We start from the raw sequence: 24,091 nt of genomic DNA, 5'->3' as shown, positions 1-24,091 counted from the left end.
ACCATGCCCTGATGAGCATCCTTTAATCACTTCATTTTATTTTGTACCCTTCTTATACTGTCTTGTACTTTAAAAAAAAAAGTTTATTTCTGGCCCAGAGCTGGCTCTCACTTATTTCTGATGAAGGCATTCTTATCATCCTGTTTTTCCTTGTGTTTTTCTCCTGTCAAATGGAATTATTGACTCTATTTTAAATGTCTTCCCTTTTTCTTCTTCCAGTAGTAAGACCTCTCATGCTTAAGAGTCCTCAACACTTCCTTAGAAGTCTTTCCTGAAATTAGTCCAAACTTACAATGACCTTTTCTGAATTTCTGCCAAAATTGTAGTCAGTTCACACTCTCATCAATGAGCACTTTCATCAGTAATCAAGTACTTTCATTGATTGCTTAGCTGCACCATGTTTTGAAGGGAGCCACCATGTTTGATAAGCTTCTCTTTTATCTCCCCCAGAGCTCAGCACAGAGTTGGATATATTCAGCTTTCAACATTTGCTGATCAACCTAAGCAGGCCGTGTTTCCATTTTCGGAAGTATAAAACTCCTCATGGTACAATTCTCTCTTTGTTGAACTTTGCAGGGCATCCCAGACATTCTGTGGTCTCTCTTGTGGTGGCTGCGGCCCTAGATCTGGAATATATTGTCACAGCTCCTTACCTGGATTAAAAACTGGAAACCAGTGGTAGAATTCATTCTTGTAGGGAACGGTGTCAAACTCACTGCATTGCATCTGCCGAAATGTTGGTGCATCTGGGCGACAGGGGTGGACGTTGCACAAGCGATAGCGTTTTCTTTCTCCGGTGCAGTACTTCCCTCCAAACTTTGGTCTATGAATGAAACAGACAAATGGTTTTTTTAGTTTCCTTAAAGGCTAGCATTTTTCCTTAAACATCCCCTGGCATCTGGTCATGGCTGTTCTTTGCCAAACCATGTCCTGTTCTACCCTTACAACTCACCTTTTACGTCAATTCTTCCAATTTCACACATTTTTTGGTTGTTGTTGTTGCCCATGACCATTGAGTCCAGGTCTATAGTTGCCTAATTTGAAATACTGTGTGTATCTTTTTGACTTATATATCCTCCTGGACTTCAAAACTCAAAATATATACTGAGAAGGGATACATCATATTCCCTCCAAAATCTGCTCCTTCCCTACTTCCTACTTAGCAAGTTTCAAGTGGTCAGATTTCAGAAGCCTCCATCCTTTGCCTTCCTTTGACCCCACTGTCCATCAGCCGCCCAATCATCAGCCATGTCTTTGTACTTGCTTCCTTCCCTTCGTTTCCACAGTCACCAAACTAATCTAATCTTTAACTCTATTCCTGTCTCCCCTCCACCCATCTTTTCCTTCACTCAATCTACTGTACACACATCTGGTTAATTTTTAGATTAATGTAATTATTTTAGTTTCTTGTTTCAACCCTTTTCACGGCACCCAATGACCACAGAATCAAGTCCAGCCTCTTCAGCTTAGCACTCAAAGCCCTCATGATCCTGACTTAATTCACCCTAACAACTACTTCTCACCCTCCCCTTCACTTGCATACTGTTCCAGTGAGGCAGGCTGACTTATTTTATGTTTCTTTTCTGTGCCTCTGGATAGACTTCCCCTCTGGTAAGTCTCTGAATGTCTACATGCTACCTATGCTTTCAGGACCGAATAATGCTATGTCTCCATCATGAATTCTTCTTGGATTTCTGCCAGAAGTAGTCTCTTTCTCCTTTTCAGTGACACTTGATTGAACCTACTATCTACTTCCAGCACTTATCATTCCAAAACATAGCTCACTAATGATCCAATCCAAGTTCTATGTCATGTATGGTCTCTAAGTCATACTTTGAGTACAGAAGCCTCTTAAACATTCAATGAATGAATAAGTTAATCTTATTTTAGAATAGTGCCTGGGTGGCTCAGTTGGTTAAGTGTCCAACTCGATTTCAGCCCAGGTCATCATCTCACGATTTGTGGGTTCAAGCCCCGCATCGGGCTCTACACTGACAGTGCAGAACCTGCTTAGGATTCTCTCTCTGTTCCTCTCCTATTAACTCTCTCTCTCTCTCTCTCTCAAAAGTAAATAGAAACATTAAAAAATTAAAAAAAATAATCCTTCTCAATTTTTTATTTCTTTTGCAATACACTTAGGGCAATAACAACCTTCCCATCAGGATCAATTATTTACTCAAAAACGGAGGAAGAAATATAAAAAAAGCTGCTGTCATAGAAGAGGAGGAACTCTCTGTCCTTTAAGAAAGCTCCAGACAGTCTATGTATGCCTGCTTATCTCCACCTCACTGCATCTGAGATTAGGTATTGTGTCTGCTATTGCAGTGCAGCATAATGGGGTTAAATAGCCTGGGGTTTGAATTCTGCTTTACTTTGTATTTTAGTTAGATTATTTTGAACAAGTTACCTTAGCTTTTGTGTGTGTGTGTGTGTGTGTGTGTGTGTGTGTGTGTGTGAAATGAGCATGATAGTTCTTAACTCACATGATGGGAACACTGAGATAATGCACATATTTAGTAGAGTAGCTAACACAGGGTAAGAGCTCAGTAAATGACAGCATTTCTGGATTATTGTGAATAATAATCAACAAGTATTTATACAATACCATGTGCTCAACATCATTTTCAGGAAGAAGAGAGTACAAAAAAAGGGCAACCAATGTCCTGTGTCTCCTAGAAGCTTATAATCTTGCTGAGGAGAAAAAAAATATCATCTATATAATAAATGAGATAAAATTTAAGAGCAATTATGTATCCCTGACTGTAAATACAACGAGTTTAAAGAAGGGCAAGAACAGTGGAAATAAGACTGATTGGAAACAATTCATGGAAGAATTGTCTTGGAGAATGTTCTTAAAGAATGCATGGAAGTGGCTTCTCAGAGCAATGGCAGAAAGCATGCCAAGTGAGCAGCCTAGATGAAATCACATTCTAAAGGCACAGGAAAGTAGGACATCTGCCTAAAGTGCGCAACTGATAGTGGGAGAGCCAAGATTTAAACCCTCATCTGCCTTAATCCACAGCCTGAGCCCTCATCCACTGTGTTATATTGCCTGACCATGCAATCTAGGGGGACAGAAACCTCAAGCCTTGGCATCTGGTTCATTTCTGGTTGCAGTTGTACTTCTCATGAAGTTCTTCTTGAAGAACCATGAGGTTGTCTATACTTCCTTCCCCTCCTTTCTTAATGTGGTTTGGGTAGACTTCTGTTCCTTGAACATAAAAGAGCTTTGACCAAGGCAGTTCATAATCATTGACTCCATGTTGAAGGTTCTAAGAATTGTCCATGATATTAGATCGGTTTTCTATTCATGATGATGGAGTGATACTCTATGACTTAGCACCTCTCCAGTTCGTACCATCCAACAAACATCACTAAAAGCCTTTTACAAACCCAGCTGTCTTCTCACTAGATATCTGACCAACATCAAGGATCCAGTCTCAATGTCCACTAGTCATGCTCTGACCTGAATCTGTGACCATGTTTCCATTGTCATTGTTTTCAATAAACTTCAGCAAACCAGCTACTGAGATCAAACATGGTCACTCACCTGAGGAGACTCTATGACAAATTATGGTCTCTAAGATGCCATTTTCCCCATTAAGCCAAGTTAGAGATTCATCCTATAGTCCCTCAACAAAGATGTCCCTTTCTGACAACCACAGATCACCAACCATCCAACCAAGAGGCTACAGATGAGTGGTTGCTGAATACAGAGCACTGAAAATAGGTCCCAGAGCAAATTGCCTGCATTTCCTCATCTCTACAATGGAAATCACAATGAAGATTTTCTGTAAAAATAAAGTACTCCATTCCTGGTTTTGATTTTTTGAAGTCACAGAAATTTGCATTTAAACAAAAGCAACTTCAGGGTACCTGGATGACTCAGTCAGTTGAGAGTCCGACTCTTGATTTTGGCTCAGGTCAGGATCTCATGGTTTGTGAGTTTGAGACCCATATTGGGCTCCTCACTGACCATGTACAGCCTGTTTGGGATTCTCTTTCTCTCCCTCTCTCTCTGTCCTTCCCACACACTCTCTCTTAAAATAAATAAATAAACTTAAAAATTTTAAATAAAAGCAACTTTTATCAAAGAGTAAGATTTAAGAAAAATTGTATCCAAATTCCTCAAATATATACTTTTATGTGTGGTAAACGATAAAGATATCATCATAACTACTATAATATATACCATTTACTGACAGTTTAATGTAGTAGGTATTGCATTAATGTCTTTATTTATATTAACTTAATCCTTAGGAGAAATTTGTTACATATATTTATTAAATTTATGCATATATACATACAGTAATATAATTATTAATAAAAAAGGAGAAGTAATATTTGGAACTGAGATAATGAGGACACTGTAATCACATTTATAATTAGTCTTTTAAAAAGTGTGACTCTTACCCTTCAATACAGAATGAAATTCTAGGCAAAAGAAGCTTAATATATTTTTTACTTACCAGAGGCATCATATGTACACTTCTTAAAAATTTTACTTGGGGGGTGCCTGGGTGACTCAGTCGGTTAAGCGTCCGACTTTGGCTCGGGTCATGATCTAACAGTTTGTGAGTTTGAGCCCCATGTCGGGCCCTGTGCTGACAGCTCGGAGCCTGGAACCTGCTTCGGATTCTGTGTCTCCCTCTCTCTCTGCCCCACCCCCACTCGCATTCTGTCTCTGTCTCTCAAAAATGAATAAACATTAAAAAAAATTAAAAAAAAATTACTTGGGAACTAGTATACCAAGAAATAATGAAGTTAAGAATGTAATATATGTTTGGAAAACAAGGGAATTTAAATGTAATTCATATATAGTATCATACAAATTTAAAATTTGAAAGGGTTAAGCACTTTAATTAAAAAATTGAAAGCTGCTTTGTGAAATAACTTCTGTGGAGCCTTTAACAGGCTAATATGGAAGTCTATGGTTATAAAATCCTTATCTAAAACATTAAAAATAATTATCTTAAAAAATGTACTATTTTATTAGTTACTTAAGGGAAGAAAATTATTTTTATAAAATTATGCATTCATTATGATTGGAAAAAAGCTACAATATTATTAGCAAAATTGAGTATAAGTAATCTCTCAGTGATAGAGTGATGTTATCTAGAAGGATTTAATTGCATAATCTCCTAGGACCTTTCACATAGATGGTACTTTTGAAAATGTGCTTATTTCTCCAAATGATGGAATCAGCTTACTTATCCAAGTGCTAGTAAGAATCCAGTGTCTCACCAAAATAAAACAAAACAGAACCAGTTTTCTTCCACCCTCTAAGAATCTTCTGGTTCCCTTTTGTCTTTAGGAACCCATTTTATTTCCCTTAAGAGTCTTGGGGGTCACTGACATCGTGCTATCCAAGATTGGTCTCGGCACTCCCGGAAGGAAGGGAAATATTTTTGGTTAGACTTACTCAGGGTTATTGCAGAGCCTCTCTGCACTCTGGGCTCCGGCCCCACAGGTCCTAGAACAGTGGGACCAGGGTGACCAGCGGCCCCAGCCTCCAGCAATGCTCTCTGGTTTCTTCCCCACTGTGATACATTTGCCAGCCATACACCACTAAAAAGGGAAGAGACAGGACAGGCATACATCACAAAGGTTCCCATTGCGAGCTGAGCCAAGAACCCCAGAAGTTGAAACCCAATTCTCCCTGAGCAAACAGGTTTCCAGTGGTCACACATCATATGGAGAACAAAGAGCTCACAAAAAATTTCCCCAAGAATCTTGAGTTTTTGAATCAGAGAATGTCAGTAATTGAATGGAACTTTATGGTGTCCTATTGTAGCTAGCCAATGCTACTCAATGTTCCTCAAAGTGCATGCCAGAATGTAAGTCCACACACCTCCTCCTTCACTGAGAAAGTCTTGTTATGAAAAGCAGCTCAGTACGCTTAGTAACACAGTTGCTTTGTAATGTAATTGATTGACCTTCTGCTGCAAGTCCCTTATCTTGTTACAGACCATAAACAAACATTTTGCAGACTGACACTGTGGTTAACACTTCTCCATGTCCTCTATGGGTATTTAGTGTTCACAGCAGAGAACTCATACTCTTGCAAAAATCCACTCATTGTCAAAAACAAAAACAAAGACACTAGTTGAAGTGCTTTCTAATATCAAGAACAATTTTTGCTTTCCTGTAACTCGATTATTTCCAGTTCTAGCATTTCAAGTGGCTCAGAAAAAATTCCGTCCTCTCTCTTCAAGGCAATCCTTCAACAACTATCAGTTTAGGAAGGTGAACATACAAAAAAGAAACAAAAGAAAATGCGATTTGGTTGTTAGATGATTTGGGCATATTTTATCTGCTGCCCCCTTTTCCTCATTATTTCTGGTCACTGTGTGTTGTGACCAAGTTCTATAATTTCAGTGATGGGTCTGATGCCACTCAAGCTGCATAAAGATACCCAGTAAATGCCTAAATCTTGGGCTCACAACAAACACAACTGATTTTGGTGAGCAGCACATATTACCCTGTTCTCAAGCAGTCTGGAAGATTTCTAGCATCTGAATTCTTGGGTGTCTGGCTTTCCTGCTTAGTTAAATGGGAAGAACTCCAAGAATTGCAGTCAAATGAGATGATGAAAATGAAGAAAACCAGTGGCCCAAATCCAGCATCCTTGGAAGGAAGAAGCCACTGGCTTGCCTTCTCAATTTTTAACATGGGGGGGGGGGGCGGATTCCAAATGAAGGCTGATCATAAGCTCAGCAGATGTTATTGACCACAAATTCCACCGAAGTTCATCAGGGAAATTTGGGATGGATGTTTTGCAAGTGAAGTGTAGAACTGGGTCTCAGCCCTCTCCTCCACCGTCTCCAGTGAAGGCTCAAAAGACATCATGGAAATAAGATCTTTTCCTCTGGCTAGTCTGACTGTGTGACCTCCATTCACCCAGACAGCTGCTCTCCAGGGCCCTCTCCCTACTCCTCCCAAGAACCCACCACCTTCCTTCCTCAGCCTGCCAATCACCTTCTTCTCACCACATCGTGTCCCATCTGCAGCAGCGTCCAGCTTAGAGCGACAAAAGCCTTTCACTGAGCACCACAGAGTCTGGCAGACATTCTGGAAAACAAATGTGAAACTGTACTTTTTGCATTTTCAAAACTTGCACAAAAGCATTCCTGCAATGATGGTGAACTATACACTCACGTCACCCACAAACTTAAAATAATGCTTCTGTTGTTAGTGAGGAAGAGTGATAAAAGGTGATCATTCGAGAACTCTCAATTCAAACTTAATTCGGATTTTGTCGTCATTCACAAACACTGGTACGGTCTACTAAGTGATAAGAAAACAGGAGATAAAACACATTTCCTAAGAGTTGAGACTAATTTCTGTAGGGGTGACACAGTCTCACTGACCTCAGGCAGAGTAACTGGTGACATTGGCCATGAAAGGCCAGCACAAACCATGAATGAAGGAATCTGATTACAAACAGCTGGTGGTTATAACTTGAGCCTGCTCACTGAAAGCAATGGAAACTATTCCACCTACAAACCTAAGCTTATTTACTTATTACTCAGAGTAGCCAGCTTGTTTTATCCTCCAGGGAGTGAAATGAGTCTCCTCCTGGAGGAGGAAAAAGGGAAGGTTGACAAGATTCTTACATGCCATCAGAAATGGCTCTACTGCTCCTATCCGACTTTTAGCCTTTCTTCTATACACTGGTCATCCATAATTCCATCTACTTAATTTTGCTCTAGAGTCACTGTGTTTTAAAATAAGATTTCAAGTATTTTTTTTTTAACAATTTTAGAACATTCTCAATCGTTCTCTCTCTAAACTTTGCCTTTCCTTAATTACCACTATTCTCTCCTTCTGGAACTCTTAATTGTCAGTGATGAGCCTTCCCATTCTGTCCTTCGTGTCTCAACTTCACTTTTATATTTTTTAACTCTCAATTTTCTTATATATGAAAGCTGAGAAAGTCTGGATTTCTATCAGGAAAAGACTAGCCTCTCCATCACACAGCTCTGAAAATACTTAAGTGACATGGGAAGTAGTTTTTTCAGCTCTAATTTCCAAATCTGCTGTTTAACCCAAACACGGAATTTAAAATCAATGATCATATTTTTCATTTCTAGCAGTTGTAATTATTTTTCATATCTACTTTACAATTGTAGTGTATTTTTCCTTTTCTCATATGTAGTTCTTCTTTTACGTATTAATTTTATTATCCTTACCTGAAATACTTATCCATAGTTCTTGAGGGTTTATGATCTCTCCCCCACTTAGCTATAGATGGTTTTAAATTTTGAATTAGAAGCTGGTGAATTCATCTAATCAGAAGCTTTATCTATTGGATTTTTGTTCATCTTTAGCTGAGCATTGGTTTCTCCAGGGCAGGTTTTTAATCTTTGTTTCTACCAAGCATCCCATTGTTTTTTGAGATCAGAAATATGTTTATCTTATATTTTTTTGGCATGGGGGTTCTCCAGCCACACAAGAGTATACATTTGAACTCTGAATCCGTATGAGGCTGGCCTATGGTAAAGTATTTTCTAGTGAGATGGTTATCCACCAGCATCACTCCCCCCTCAAAACGCAAGCTGAGATAAGAGAAGCTTCTCTGCCATCTACCTTTGCTGGCGGTGGTTTCTTCTAGCCCCCTGTCTCATTGAGGCATAGCTCCTCCAGGCCCCCAGCTTCAGGAGGGGTCTCAGTTCCAGCTCCCTGCTCTGCTCCATGTGAAGACGTCATCATCTGTTGCCACTGGATGTTAAAATCAAGGCCCTTTGATTTTTCTCTGCATCAGCTTCAATGTGCTTATCATTCCCTTTTAGTTTTTTCTTCCTGAGGATTTTTTTTAAAGCTTTCTTATAAGTTCATTATGCATTCATAAAGAATGATGTGCTGGGTAAAGAGTACCCAAGAACTCCCTGTACTATTTTTCTAACTTTTTTTGAGTTGCAAGCTTTCAAGATTAAAAAAAAAAAAAAAAAAAAAAAAAAAAAAAAGTTATAATAAAAGAGGATGAAGCTGTATTCTCTGGTATTTTAGGTTTTTGTTTTTGTTTTTGTTTTTTTTAATTTAAAAGGATTAGGTTATCTTGGCTGCAATATGCAGGGATCTGAAGTCTTCATTCATTTATCTCAAGATTTCATTCTATTATCCATTTATCTATGTCCTAGGCCCTGCTAAAAGTGAGGAATAAAAGCTCCCTCAGAGAGCTTACATAAAGTAGGGGAGGGTACAGACAACTAGAAAGCAGCTACAGGGGTGCCTGGGTGGCTCAATTGGTTAAGCGCCTGACTTTGGCTCAGGTCATGATCTCATGGTTCCTGTGTTTGAACCCCATGTGGAGCTCTAAGCTGACAGCTCAGAGCTGAGAGTTGCTTCCGATTCACTGTCTCCCTCGCTCTCTGCCCTTCCCCCATTCACACTCTGTCTCTCTCTCAAAAATAAATAAACATTAAAAAAATTTTCTTTAAGCAACTATAATATAGTCTAACAAAGTCTTTGTTCAAGAAAATACAGAATAAAATGTGAAATGATATTTAAGCTGATACCTAAAGGATGAATAGGAGGGGTGGTGCACAGGAACCAGAGCCTGCAAAGCTCTGGAGGTGGTAGAGAATGCACAGCACTTTCAGGGAATGAGATTGTTTGGTATACGAATAAACACAGACTATAAAACAGTAACTGACCAGAGATAGCCAGAGTGGTCTGTTTCTAGTAAACCGCAGGATACCCTGAAAACTCCTTACCTTTGTAAAACATATAAAGTTGTGGATAAAATATTTTAAATATTTTAAATGCGTTCCTGAGTTGGCAAGAAAGTAAGAGATATCCTCAGAGGCTAAACATGTAGCAGAAATGTTGGGCATCTAGAGATACAAACCTGGTCACTTAGATTATAATTTTAATGGTCACCTGAGTACTGGTGACAATGACCTGGGCCTGTGTAGCATGGGAAGTTGGACTGGAGACCTCAGAAAGACCATAACCCCAAAGGACTAGCCCTTGTGTGAAAGGATGGACTAAAAGAAACCTGGGGACACAGCCGAAAAATCTGTTTTGACCCTAACTCTAGAAGAAATAGTAAATGTTACCCCTGAGATTTTGTAACCATGACCCATGTAGTTGCATAACATCCAATCGATAATTTATTTTAACTAATCCAAAATCCACTCTGGAAGAATATGAGCCTTAAGGAATAACCTGATAAGAAGTTTCACAACCAAGAACTCACAATAAAACAAAAATCAAAAAAAGGAAATAATCTATAATAAGCAAGACATAGAAGAAATCCCAAATAGGAAAAATAGACCCACATAGACTCTGGACATTGGAATTATCCAACATAAACTGCAAAATAAATGTCTCAAATATGATTAAAAAACAAAAGATCATATTGAAAGCCTGAATTAGAAACAAGAAACCATAACAGTTAGAGAAAACTTAGAAAAATAACCAACAGACTGCCACAAGTAAAAAAAAAAAATACCATCAATGAAATTAAAATTTCAATAGAAAGGTTAAAAAGAGAAGTAGATGTGTCTGAAGAGAGAACTAGTGAGTCAAAAGAAAAAGAAATCACACAAACTGCAGAGACAAAAAATATGAAGGCAGGATCCCAAGATATGGAAGATTAGTGATTAAGACCAACATACATGCAACTGGAATTCTAGGTTAGAGAATGGAGAATCAAAACAATATTGTAAGAGATAAGGCCAAAGAACAAGAGATAGGATGAATCCTGAGGCCCCTTTGAAGCCATTTTAGAGAATTTAAACTTTATTGTAGGAAATGGCGAGACTGAAATATTTTATTGAGAGGAACACAATCCAATTTCCATTTATAAAGGTCATTTTGGCTGTATTTGGGGAGATGGATTAGAGTTGAGGGAGGTAGTTCAACTCCAGGAAAGGAGACCCATCAAAGACCTACTTCAGCCACCTAGGAATAGATGGATTTTTTTAGAGATATTTAGGAAGTAGATTTGGCATAACTTGGTAACCATTTAGGAGTGAGGCGTGAGGGATTTCTGTCCCAACTTTCCCTTCTCTATTGAGTCTTGCCCATTCTGTTTAAGCACAGTTATTTACTTCCTCTTCAAAGGTCTGTTTACATGTCTCTTTTTGTGTTATCTCATTGTATTGAAATTGTTCTGTCTGCTTCCTCCACCAGAGCACAAGCTCCTTAAGGTGAGAGAGAATTTATTCCATTAATTTTTGAGGGCTTATTTTTTACCTTTTATTCACTAACAGCACAGAATCTGGGGACGGTTGAATGTGTCTTGCCTTGCCCATGTCTATGTGTTAACACTGGTACCTTCACACGACAAGGGATGCACTCAGAGAATAGGCAAGGTTCAGATCACAAAGGAATGCCACACATAGGAGCTGGGGCTTTATCCCATGGTCAATGAACCCTAACAGTGGAGCAGAGCCATGGTTAGTTCCGTGTTTTTTTGAAATAACCTGAGCAACAATTTGAATGAAGGAGAGACTGGGTAGGAGGTAATTACAGTCGCAAGGAGAGAAGATGAGAGACTGAATCAAAACAGTACAGTGGGAATGAAGACGACAGGACAAACCCACAAACTCTTTAGGAGGTTAAATGTCAGGGCTTGATTTACTAGATGGATAATAAAAATAAAGGAGATGAATGAATTGGGATGAAACTAATTCCTACTTGGCATCTGGGGTTTCTCTACACCAGATGGGAAATTCAGGAAAGGGAGCAACTTTAGGTTGCTACAGAGTCTGCAGGTGTAGAATCACCGTGATTCCTGAAAATCACTACAAAATTTTCTTCACCACCACCCACTTGCACAGGATTGCTATCTCCATAGAATACCAAGGAGGCTGGGTCAAGGAATGTAAATGACCCCCAACTTCACACCTTCTGCCTTACAAACACTTTGCCATGAACAGAAGGTTTCCATTTCTGTGTCTGGCTCTTCAGATTACCAAATAGTTCCCTGGCCCTTCCTTCAGCATGCTAGAGCCCTTAAACTCCGTGCATAGCCACCAGATACACCAAGATACCCAACACTTACTTCTACTTCCTGGCAGAAGGTGGCATTGGGGCCATACTGCAGCTGGCATTGATGATGAACATCATAGATCACTCCAGGAGCAATGACCTTGGACTTCAAGCCTTTCTTCTGGGGCATGTCATCGAGACAGAACCCCCAGCCTCGACTAAAATAAAAACAAGAACAGTAGTAAATCATCAGAGGGATTTCCATGATCACTTATAAGTCCTAGTTGTGTTGGCCAGTTTCCAGGGACTTAACACACACTCAGATCATAAAGAGCCACCGTGAGCAAAAGCAAGCAAGGGGATAGGATGTTCACCTGGCTGTGGCTGGAAGGCAGGACCCACCCACATTTCAGGGTCAGAAAGCAGAAGTGAAATCCACCCCTTCTGATGCCACCTGATACTATGACCTGTGAGAGGCACTGAGACTTTTCCAGGGCCCAGGCAAAAAACTCAGACTGACTTGCAGTTTAAGGAGACCCAAGTGCAGCTGTCCTGAAAGGCACTGTCACTTACTCCAGGAAGCGGGTGATATACTCCTTGCTGCACTTGGACCACGTCAGTGGGGTGGGATTGTACTGGAGCTGGCGGGACATGATGTATGGGTGCCTGCCCACGGGCTCACAGTCATTTTCCTTCCCGTCATGCTGGATGCCAAAGCTGCAGGAGGGCACAAAGCACAAGAACATTAAGGAGGCTGGCATGAAATAGAAAACCACAGTTTCTCCAAGGTGAAAATAACCCACCGAGAGCCACTTTTGTACAGAATGCATGTGTTTACCAAGTGGGACTGTGAAGGTGGAGAGGGATATTTTGAGCACGTCTTGGCCTCAAATATGCAACCATGGGAACCATGCAGCCAATTCCAAAACTTCTCTTTGGCTAGAAGCTCCCAGTTTGGCTTTCTAGGAGTCTGGAGTCAGGAGGGTAAACCCTGCCTTAAGCAATCTTCTTCCTCCTGCTTTAGTAACCACAGCTCAAAACCCCCAAACCTTCATTCTCCCTTTTCATCATCATTTGAGGAAGAGCATGAAAGGGTAAGCCTATGGGAGACTTTGTCAAAGACCACAAGCTGTGAGTGACTGGATTTCTTTCGAGTCTTGTCATGGGAGTTCTCCAGTATCTGAGACATCAGGAAGACCTCACAGCCCAGTGATTAGAGCAGGGTTTTTGAAGACAGATGATCTGGACTCGCATTCCAGTTCTGTCACTTCGTGATCTGGGAGTTACTGAAACGGGTTCAGCTTCAGTTTCCTCTCCTGGAAAGTGCAGAGGTCTTCACTGTGCTAGGGTCAGATCTGAATGGATGAGTCTGAAAACCACTTGGCAAGTGCCTGGCATATAATAAGGGCTCTGTGAATGACGGGAATCCCTTATTGTTGCTTTTGCCCTTGTCTAGCTTATTTCCCTTTTCTAGATGAGGAAGCTCAGAGTTTGAGACTTTTCGAAAGTCCCACAGCTGGTTAGTGGCAAGAGTAGGTCTTCTGCAGCTCGCCCTGCTGTTGCAGTGTTCTTACCCAGGCCTCGCTCAGCCTGCTCCCTGGTCCTCCCACTGCCAGGGCTGACCAGGTAAAGCAGCCCTGAATGACCCAGAAGAGCTTGTCCGGCATGGCAGGGGTGCCTGGGATGGAAGCAGACTCAGAAGTCTGTTTGTAAGTTGAGTCCTCAGGATCAGCCCAAGACGCCATCAGAGGTCCCCACAAGAACTCTCTCCACTGGGATCTGCTTACAACAGGCATACTTGCAACCCAGAGATGTTGGCTCAACTCTCCAAATCTGAACAGGGGAAAGTAGGACCTTTTACTCGGTGAGTGAAATTCAGCCCATCTGACAGGGAAGCTCGTATGCAACTTTACTAAAATCTCCTGATCAACATTAGTGACTCTTACAGAAAATAGTCTCTGGGGGCTTTAGAGATTTCTTGTATTTTGCTTAATGCATTATGATGTTATCAACTTACTTACAGACTCCGATCACATTCCACATGAATACAAAATTCACAAAGGACTCAGAGAATTAATCTGCAAAACTCTTATCACCCAGCCACAAAGAATGCGATTCAATGAAAGCTTTCTTCCCAAGCAGGTCTTCCCTATGCTGTTGCAAATCCATTCTTATCTAGCTCATGAAGTACTCCACAATTCACCTGCGGAATAATTAGTAAGAACCCTAAATTGCAAGCATGGTTCAAAAATATGCATGAATCATGGTTTTTCCAGCACTGGATATTCTAATACAAGAAGACATATTGCTGGATCTTATACACAGGAGCAATTCACACCTACACTCAAAATATATCAGTTCCCCCGAAGCTCATTTTGTTCCATCTAAAGTTTCTAATGCATTAGGATTTCCCCCCTCCAGCTTCATCACCCCTCTTTTCCCCCATCTTATGAGATAAAAGCAGTACTACTGAAAATGTCCCTCTGGACTGTGTCTACTAGGTCTAAATGGGTGGAATGTTCCTGCCACATGGGAACAGTGGGTCAATGAGAAGTGAAGGCCAAGGAAAGCACATGGGGTCATAGGGATGGAAGGTTTGCATCCAGGAAGTTACATTCTAGCAGATGGGATGGACACTGAAGAGCATTTTGGAGTACAGAGCCGTCTATAGGCTCAAACAACTTCCTGGGCTGTTGGATTGGCCTGCTTTACCTCATGCTTCAGTTTCAACCCCTGTTACATGAGTTTGCCAAATTACAGATGTGAAATAGCAATTAATTAATTACCTGGGTTTTGGGGTATCCTTTGATGGAAAAGATCCCTTCCTTGCCTTTTATTATTCATTTTTTAAGTATAGTTAACACAATGTGACATTAGTTTCAAGTATACAACGTAGTCATTTGACAGGTTTATACTTACGCTGTGTTCACAAGTGTAGCTATACCATCAGCTGTCCTGATACAACGCTATTACAATATCATTGATTCTATTACTTATGTGCTGCCTTTCATTCCTGTGATTTATTATTCATTTTATGGTGGAGAAGCAATAGCAGAGAACAAAAACCTCAAAAATATGATGGTGAGTTTTTAAAACCCATTTAGGGAATACCAATTTCACATATTTAACATGCAAAGGTCTATAATGAAATATATCATGATCTGGAAGCGGGGGAGATATACTGGGTGAATGTTGCCTTTTAAGTGTTCATCTATATTGTTATATTTTCATTACTTAAAAGTGAAGGATGCTAGGTCTCAAATAAGTTTTTCAATTTCCTCTGGGGATTGTACCTTCATTGTTGGGCACTTACATAAGGAGTCTGATAAAGGTGGTGAGAGACTTCAGGTATAAATGGCTGATATAATCCAGGGTCTTCAGGAATGGATTTTCAAAAAGTTTTCTCTCAAAATAAAAGTGAAATTATTCACATAAGGCCATAGCACGAGTTAGTTAATTTTACTTTCTATTTTGCATCACACATAGTAATGAAACAAACATGTTTCCAAGAAACAATGGGGTATCTTTGTTATTAATCTTTGAGTGCCTTTTTGGGATACTGGTTTATCAGTTTTGTTTTGTTCATTCTTGGATTGTTGCAGCCATTTCATTAATCTGCCCAGTGTTTCTCAGTTTGGTCCACAATTAGGACTATATAGCTAAAGGAAGAACTAAATACCCCAGAAGTATCTTTTACTATGAGCAAAAGTTTCTTAGGAAGCCCTTAAAGTCTTCTTTCATTTGGTTTTGTTTTGCTCAAGTATTTTTCTATCCCTCAAACTCAAGCTTATGTGTTCCTTCAACTTTCTCTTTTTTATCAGTGACTCTAAACTTTTTTTGGGGGGGCATTTAAAAGATGCTGTTTTAATACAAATCAAAACCACAATGAGATATCACTTAACTCTGGTCAGAATGTCTAGAATCAAAAAGATAAGATTCTCACCACTGGTAAGAATGTAGAGAAAAAGGAACCCTTATGCACTGTTGGTGGGAATGTAAATTGGTACAGCCACTGTGGAAAACAGTATGGAAGTTCATCAAACAATTAAAAAGAGAAATACCATGTGATCCAGTAATTCCACTACTAGGTATTTATCCAAAGAAATTGAAAACACTAATTCAAAAAGATACATACTTCTATGTTCACTACAGCATTATTTACAATAGCCAGGATATGGAAGCAACCTAAGTGTCCATCGATAGATGAAGGGTTGAAGAAGATGTGGTGTGTGTGTATATGTATATGTACACACAATGGAATATTAGTCATTAAAGGATGAAATCTTGCCATTTGCAACAACATGGATGGACCTCAAGGGTATTATGCTAAGTGAAATAAGTCAGACTGAAAAAGAAAAATACCATATGATCTCATTCATATGTGGAATCTAAAACACAAATGAATAAACAAACAAACAAACAAACAAAAAGCAGAATCAGACGTGTAAATACAGAGAACAAACTGGTGGTTGCCAGAGGGCAGGAGTATGGAGGGTGAGCGATACACGTAAAAATGGGTGAAGGGGAGTGGCGCATACAGGCTTCCAGTTATGGAATTAATTAAGTCATGGGAATAAAAGGCACAACACAGGGAATACAGTCAATGATACCGTAACAGGGTTGTATGTTGACAGATATACTACACTTGTGGTGAGCATAGCATAACCTATAGAGCAGCTGAATCACTATGTTGTACACCTGAAACTAATGTAACATTGTGTGTCAACTATACCCAAATAAAAAAGATTAAATAAAAAAAAGTCTTTATTTAGGTTATCTGTATATGTCCTGATGCCTTTTTTTTAAATTAAACTTTTTATTTTGAGATTATTGCAGGTTCAGTTGCAGTTTTAAGAAATAAACAAAGCGGTCCCCTGTATCCATCACTCACCTTCCCCCCAATGGTAACACATTGCAAAACTATAATCCAGTAGCACAGTTGGGGTATTGATGCTGATACTGTCCAGACACGGAATATTATCATCACCACAAGGATCCCTCATGTTGCAGTTATAGCCACACCCACTTCCTTCCCTCTCCCATTCCATCCTTAAACCCTGGCAGCCATATATACGTTCTCCATTTCTACAATTTTGACATTTCAATCACATACAGCATGTAACCTTTTGGGACTGGCTTTTTTTTCACAGAGCATAACTGTTTGAAGACTCATCAGGTCACTGTATGTATCAATGAAACAGTGAAAAAAACATGTTTCCAAGAAACAATGGGGTATCTTTCATTTTATTGCTAACTAGTATTCCATAATATGTGTCCATCCCAGTTTACGTAACCATTTACCCTGTTGGGTTGACACCACCCCTGGATTGTTTCTAGTTTGGGGCTATTAAGATTAAGCTTCTATAAACATTCACGTAAAGGTTTTTGTGTGAACGTAAATCTTCCTTTCTCCAGGACAAATCTCAGGAGTACGACTGCTGGATCATACGGTAGTTGTCGGTTTACAGCTTAAAAAACCGACAAACTATTCTCTGCAGTGCCTGGACCATTTTACTTTCTCACCAGCAATGTCTGAATAATCCGATCCCTCTGCAACCTTGCCAGCATTTGGGGTCACCACTATTTTTTTAGTCATTCTGATTGTTGTGTGACATCTCATTGCGATTTCAATTTGCATTTCCCTGGTAGCTAATGATGTTGAATATAGTTTCAAGTGCTTATCTGCCATTTGTATGTCTTTTCTGGTGGAATTTCTCCTTTTTGCCCATTTTTTAATTGTACTGTTTGGGTTTTTTTACTATTGAGGTTTTTGTTTTGTTTACATTTATTTATTGATTTTGAGAAACAGCAAGAGTATGAGCAGGGGAGGGGCAGAGAGAGAGGGAGAGAGAATCCCAAGCAGGGGATTCAAACTCAGGAACTGTGGGATCATGACCTGAACTGAAATCAAGAGTTGGATCCTCAACCGACTGAGGCACCCAGGCACCCTACTATTTGAGTTTTGACAGTTGCTTATATATTTTAGATGCTTAGTTCTACTGGATATATGGAGTATTCATTTCCTAGGTAGGTCATAAAAATTATTGTGAGCTTAGTGGCTTAAAATAACATAAACTTATTCTCTCACAGTCCTGGAGGACGGAAGTCTGAAATCAAGGTGTCAGCAGCACTCTGAACCCTTCAAAGTCTCCAGGGGAGAATTTCTCCTTGCCCCGTCCAGCTTCTGGTGGCTGCAGGCTTCCTGACTTGTAGCAGTACGACTCTAACTTCTGCCTCCATGTTTACATGGTCTTCTCTTTGATCTGTGTCCAAATCCCCCTCTCCAGTCATTGGGTTTAGGGCCCAACCTAAATCTAGGGTGATTTAGTTTCAAAATTATTAACTAATAACATCTGCAAAGATCCTATTTCCAAAACAGGTTACATTCTGAAGTTCATAGAAGCCTTGAATTTGTGAAGGGGAACACTATTTAAGCCACTACATAGGGCTTGGAAACATTTTCTCTTGGGCTGTGGCTTGTATTTTCATCCTCTTAAAAGAGTCAAAAGTTTTAATTTTGATGAGTCCAAGTTTTAAATGTTTCCTTTTATCGATTCTGCATTTGATGCCAAGTTTAGAAACTCTTTGCCTAGCCCTAGATACTTAAAATTTCCTATTTATGTCCTAAAAGTTTTTTAGTTTTACATTTTACATTTAAGTTTGTGTTCTACTTCAAGATCATTTTTGCATATGGTGTGAGACTTAAGTAGAGACTCTTTTTATATATTAAAAACCAACATGGGGCTTGATCTCACAACCCTGGGATCATGACCTGAGCTGAAACCAAGAGTCAGACACTCAACTGACTGAGCCACCCAGGCACCCCACACACAATCTTGATTACTGCAGCTGTATAATAAATTTTGAAATCTTGTAGCCTGATTCTTCTCATTTTATTATTCTTTTTCAAATCGTTTTGAAAACTTATTCTAGTTCCTCTGCCTTTCCATATACATTTTAGATTAATTTTTTTATATCTCAAAAAGAATCGTGATGAGGGGTGCCTGGGTGGCTCAGTCGGTTAAGCAGCCGACTTCAGCTCAGGTCATGAGCTCGCGGTCCGTGAGTTCGAGCCCCACGTCGGGCTCTGTGCTGACAGCTCAGAGCCTGGAGCCTGTTTCAGATTCTGTGTCTCCCTCTCTCTGACCCTCCCCCATTCATGCTCTGTCTCTCTCTGTCTCAAAAATGAATAAACGTTAAAAAAAAATTAAAAAAAAAGAATCGTGATGAAATTCTCATAGAAATATCATTAAACCTATATATTTATTTCAGAAGAATTTCATCTTTACTATGTTGAGTCTTCCAATTCATGACCATAATAGGTTTCTCCATCTATTAGGAGATCTCTATTTCTTTCCGCAGTGTTGTGTAGTTTTCAGCATATGAGTCCTGTACATGTTTTGTAAGATTTAAATGTTTATAATAATTTTATACAAATATTTCATACTTCTGAGTGATTGTGAAAGGTACCGCATTTTTAATTTCAGTGTTCACTCGTTCATTGTCTGTATATAAAAATGTGAGTGATTCTGTATGTTTATGTGGTATCCTGTGAGCTTATTCTAGTTTGTGTGTTTGCATAGATTCTTTGGGGTTTTGTACATATACAATTATATTATCTGCAAATAGAGCTAGTTTTATATCTTCCTAATCTGTATGGTTTTTTTCTTGTCTTCGTGCACTGGCTAAAACCATACTCCTTTTTCTTTCTGTTCCTCAGACTTCGGCATTTACTTTGTCTTGTCTTCAAGTTCACTGGTTCTTATTTTGTCTGCTTATATCTGCCAATGAATCCCTCCAGTTAATTCTTTTATTAGAGTGATTGCACTTTTTAGCTCCAAAATTTCATCTTGGTTTCTTATTAGATCTTCTATATCTTTATTGATATTGTTATTTTGTTCACATATCATTTCCTTTATCTTCTCCACATCTTCTTTAGTTCTTTGAGCATCTTTAAGGCAGTTGTTTCAAAATCTTTGTCTAACAAATCTGCCCTCAGGAACAGTTTCTGTTGATTTATTTTTTTTCCTTTGAGATCATACTTTCCTGGTTCTTTGTACGTTTTATGATTTTTTGCGTAGAAAAATGGACATTTGAATCTGTTAATGTGGTAACTCTGGAAATCAGATTCTTCCTCTTCTGTAGGGTTTGCTGTTTTTATTATTGTTGTTGTTGTTGTTGTTATTACTATTATTATTATTGTAGGCTGTGTCTGTGTCAAGGATCAACCTGAGGTAAAAATTTAAGGTCTTCGCAGGTCTTTTCAGAGTCTTTATCTGGGCACGTGTGATCACTTTCTAATTTTCCCCATGTATGTAATTATTTCTGAAAGTCCTATTCTTTATTGTCTAGCTCTCAAAAGGGAAAAAGGAGAAATACAAAGAGGGAGAGAAAATGGTGCTGGCCTCTTAAACCCTCTGGCAGTCACTCCGGTTTAAGGGGAGCTTGCAACAATGTGGAGAGGTGCAACAACAATGGCTGCCCCAACTTTGTCTTCACCTCTGTGATCAGAAGCAGCCATCAGCAACCAGAGCACAACTTGCGCCTCCTGTTAACTGACGTTCGCTTAATGGTCTTCTCCATCGTATAGCAGTTTTAAATTTCTGCTTTATTCAATGTGTTCCTTCAATACATATAAGTAAAATGGGGTTAACAATGGTATCTATTTCATAAGGTTATCAAAAGGAACCAACAACACAACCCAAGATGGAAGACATAAAGGGTGCAAAAATGTTAATGTTTGTGACTTGTCAGTGATATTAATACCTCAGCATTTTATAAAAACTAAACAAGGATTGTTACTCCCGAATTAATCAAGTAAGTTAAAGCTTATGTCCTTGTCTGTGTTCAACCCTTTCTAATTCAGAAAATTGTAGTAGCCTCTTTGATTCTGTGGTGTAGTAGCTACAAGTGGTCAGGGAAGAAGAGACACTGAAATCTTTGAAGTGTGTGATTATCCCCACTTTACAGATGAGGAAGCAGAGGTTTAGGAGGGTGAGTCTCAAGACACAGTGTAACCTGACTCCTAATGCCCCATTTAGGGTGCTTGCCCTTCCCTCTACTGACATGGTGCATGAACATGGCAAGGGGATCTCAGTTTCCTTGGCCCTTTACCTGTGTCCGAGCTCATGGGCAATTGTGAAAGCCAGAGGGAGTCCAGAGTCTTCATTGATGTTACAGCTCCGGTGAGGCTGGCACATTCCTGACAGGTGGGAGAGACCCAAAGTCTCACAGGGGCGATTGACACTAGCACAGATGTCTTTTCTGAAAGCAGAGAATAGAGATGTATAGGCTCCCAAAGAAACATCTGAAAAAATCTTCCTGGAAAAAATCTGGGTATTAGTTCACATTCAATATGGTCTGGAAAGCATGGTTAAATTATTTTTTTTTTATTTTTTATTTATTTATTTTTTTTAATTTTTTTTTTCAACGTTTATTTATTTTTGGGACAGAGAGAGACAGAGCATGAACGGGGGAGGGGCAGAGAGAGAGGGAGACACAGAATCGGAAGCAGGCTCCAGGCTCTGAGCCATCAGCCCAGAGCCCGACGCGGGGCTTGAACTCACAGACCGCGAGATCGTGACCTGGCTGAAGTCGGACGCTTAACCGACTGCGCCACCCAGGCGCCCCGGTTAAATTATTTTTAAAACTCCATAGGGAGCAATTCACAATTCATAAGATTATTACGATTTCACCTCTAATTACTGACTCTCAGTAACACCTAAAAATGTGGGAAAATATGACCATTTTTAACGTTTATTTATTTATTTTTCAGAGAGAGAGAGAGAGAAAGCTCAAGCAAGCATGAGCAGGGGAAGGGCAGAGAGAGAGAGGGAGACAGAGAGAATCCCAAGTAGGTTCCATGCTATCAGCTTGAAGCCTGACATGGGGGTCAATCTCAAGAACCACAAGATCATGACCTGAGCAGAAATCAAGTTGGATGCTTACCTGAGCCATTCAGTCACTCCATGACAAAGGTTTTATTTTGAGTTGCTTTTGCCCTTAATCTCAGGATGCCAAATTATATTGTTTAGCCAAAAAGAGAAGGATTTGATTGAAAATTGAAGATTATTTGAACTTTTAAATAAAGGATAACCAACAGTGGCTGAGCATTCTCACATATGAAACCCCTTTTGGTCTTTCTGGGGTCTGTGCTCAAAATGCATCTGAGAACTTTTGCTTATTCATGAAAAAGGCAATTGATCTCATCAATCCATCTAGAGATCAAATCAGTTGGCTCTCCAGCCCCACTACCCTAACTATATGGGACATTGGAGGGAATGCACATACAAATAAAGACTCTTAGGATCTCAAAAAATACTGGTTATGGTTTTTAAATGTAAAAATATGCTTCCATACCTTTGTGGGGATTATTTCAGTCATTGACAAGAGTTAACTTGGTTTGGTCTGGTTTTCTTCAATTCAGGAAGAGCTCTTTGCCAAGAATAACTAGCATAAATGCCAAGAAGGTTCTGAGCTTGTTAGCTGCAGACCTTCAACTCATCAGGTTTGTGTGGGTACCATTTCTGGCAACTAATGATCTGTTTGATGTTTCCACTGGGCCATGGAAAAGATCCAGGCTCTGAAAACCCCTGCGAGTCCTCCGTTCTCCAGGAGGCAATGGCTGGGACAAGGGGATAGGAGAGAGTGGCAGCCCATGTCACGGCATGCCAACTGACATGATCCCCACTCTAACGGCAATAGTTTTTGGGTAGATTTGTGTTGGAGAGCTAGATTGGATCAGACAGCCCAATCATTCTAAATAATTTCTGTGTCTGTGGGAGGACCAACCAACCAACGTTTCCACCCCTGCTGCAAAATGTACTTGTTACTATTTCATTTTTTTAAAAGTCTCGACCTGCTTGGAGCTGCTGGGAAAAGATTGGTGTCTACTGCTAATTCACCTGCTTTCTCATTCAGATGGGGCAGGTGTTAGGTCCATTACATAATTGTTTACTAACTGCCTACTAAGTATCTAGCACTAAAGAGGAAAAAGGGGAGGGGGTAATAAAAGAATTATAGAAACATGAGTCTTGCAGCCAAGGAGCTTCTGCTCCCCAAAGCAGATTAGCTCTACCCTCACCATGCACTGGACATTGTATAAGAGAAAACATGCCTTGGTATGCAGTTACTAGCCTTGCTTCATGCGGTATGTTTAAGCCAAATCCACCTTCTACTGAATGCAACTCTGCAGAGAACCCTGTTGAATGGATCTCAGCACAGTCATCCATAGGCAAGTCACATACCTCCCTCCCTGGTCCTGCCTGTTTTTCAAACCAGAGGTTCCTAACAGGGGTTGATTTTGCTCCCCACCCACTCTTAGAGACAGTTTGGGTTGTCACAACTTGTAGGAGGGTCTACTGGCATCTCATGGATACAGGCAAGAGATGCTGTTAAATATACCTCAGCACACAGACAGCCCTGCACAACAAAAGAATTACCCAACTCAAGATGCTGAGGGTAAGAAATCCTGCTTTAGCATTTGAAATACTCTCCACTCTTCAGGAGTTGGTGAGGTTCATCATATACTGAAACCAGGCCCTTATTTAAAGGAGAAAAATTGTCATAATAAGAAAAAAAAATATCATAATAAGAGAACAGATCCTTCATATTCTTATGGGTAATAGTTAAGAGTACAACTATTAGGGTCAAACTACCTGGATTTAAGTCTCAGCTGTACTTGTTAATGGAAATGAGATTTGAGGCAAGTGACATAACCATGCCTCAGTTTCCCCATCTATAAAATGGGAATAATTGATGGTAGTTCAACTACCAGACTTGTTGTGTAGATTAAATGGAATAATGATTGTTCTAATAGATGTAGCACAGTGCTACATCAGACACTCCACAAACACCAGCTATCATTAATTCACTCATTTCCTCATGTGAATGAGAGAAGAAATGATATCTGCTTTCAGGGCAAGGAAAGAGAGGAAGCTGACACAGTTTCTAACAGTGGTCCTGAATCCAGGGTTCTTCCCTACAGCTAGGTCCTGCCTGGACTGAAGTCTTCCCCTGGCTTCTTGCCCAGGTACTCAGTGTTCCCTGCCTGTGTGTTGCTCCCCCACCCCCTGCCCCCCACCCCGGCCAGGGCCCCAGTGCTTACGTTCCACACCCACACTAACCTACCTCCCAGCAGAGCTACCGATGT

The 24,091-nt window shown here is 39.9% G+C and overlaps 1 protein-coding gene across 1 annotated transcript in view; it reads right to left on the bottom strand.

The window, feature by feature from the left end:
* The window catches only part of ADAMTS12 (ADAM metallopeptidase with thrombospondin type 1 motif 12), a 329,126-nt gene that overhangs the window by 97,297 nt on the left and 207,738 nt on the right, over positions 1 to 24,091 (bottom strand). Inside the window, exons 7-12 of the mRNA XM_030331700.2 lie at positions 21,055 to 21,204; positions 12,514 to 12,657; positions 12,014 to 12,158; positions 6,979 to 7,071; positions 5,423 to 5,568; positions 654 to 823 (exon numbers count right to left, since the gene is read on the bottom strand). Of these exons, the coding sequence (XP_030187560.1) occupies positions 654 to 823; positions 5,423 to 5,568; positions 6,979 to 7,071; positions 12,014 to 12,158; positions 12,514 to 12,657; positions 21,055 to 21,204 (848 nt within the window). The remainder of the gene's footprint in view (positions 1 to 653; positions 824 to 5,422; positions 5,569 to 6,978; positions 7,072 to 12,013; positions 12,159 to 12,513; positions 12,658 to 21,054; positions 21,205 to 24,091) is intronic.

Source organism: Lynx canadensis, chromosome A1, assembly GCF_007474595.2.
Source record: "Lynx canadensis isolate LIC74 chromosome A1, mLynCan4.pri.v2, whole genome shotgun sequence".
Lineage (NCBI taxonomy): Eukaryota > Metazoa > Chordata > Mammalia > Carnivora > Felidae > Lynx > Lynx canadensis.
This window is presented reverse-complemented; position numbering and strand designations above follow the sequence as displayed.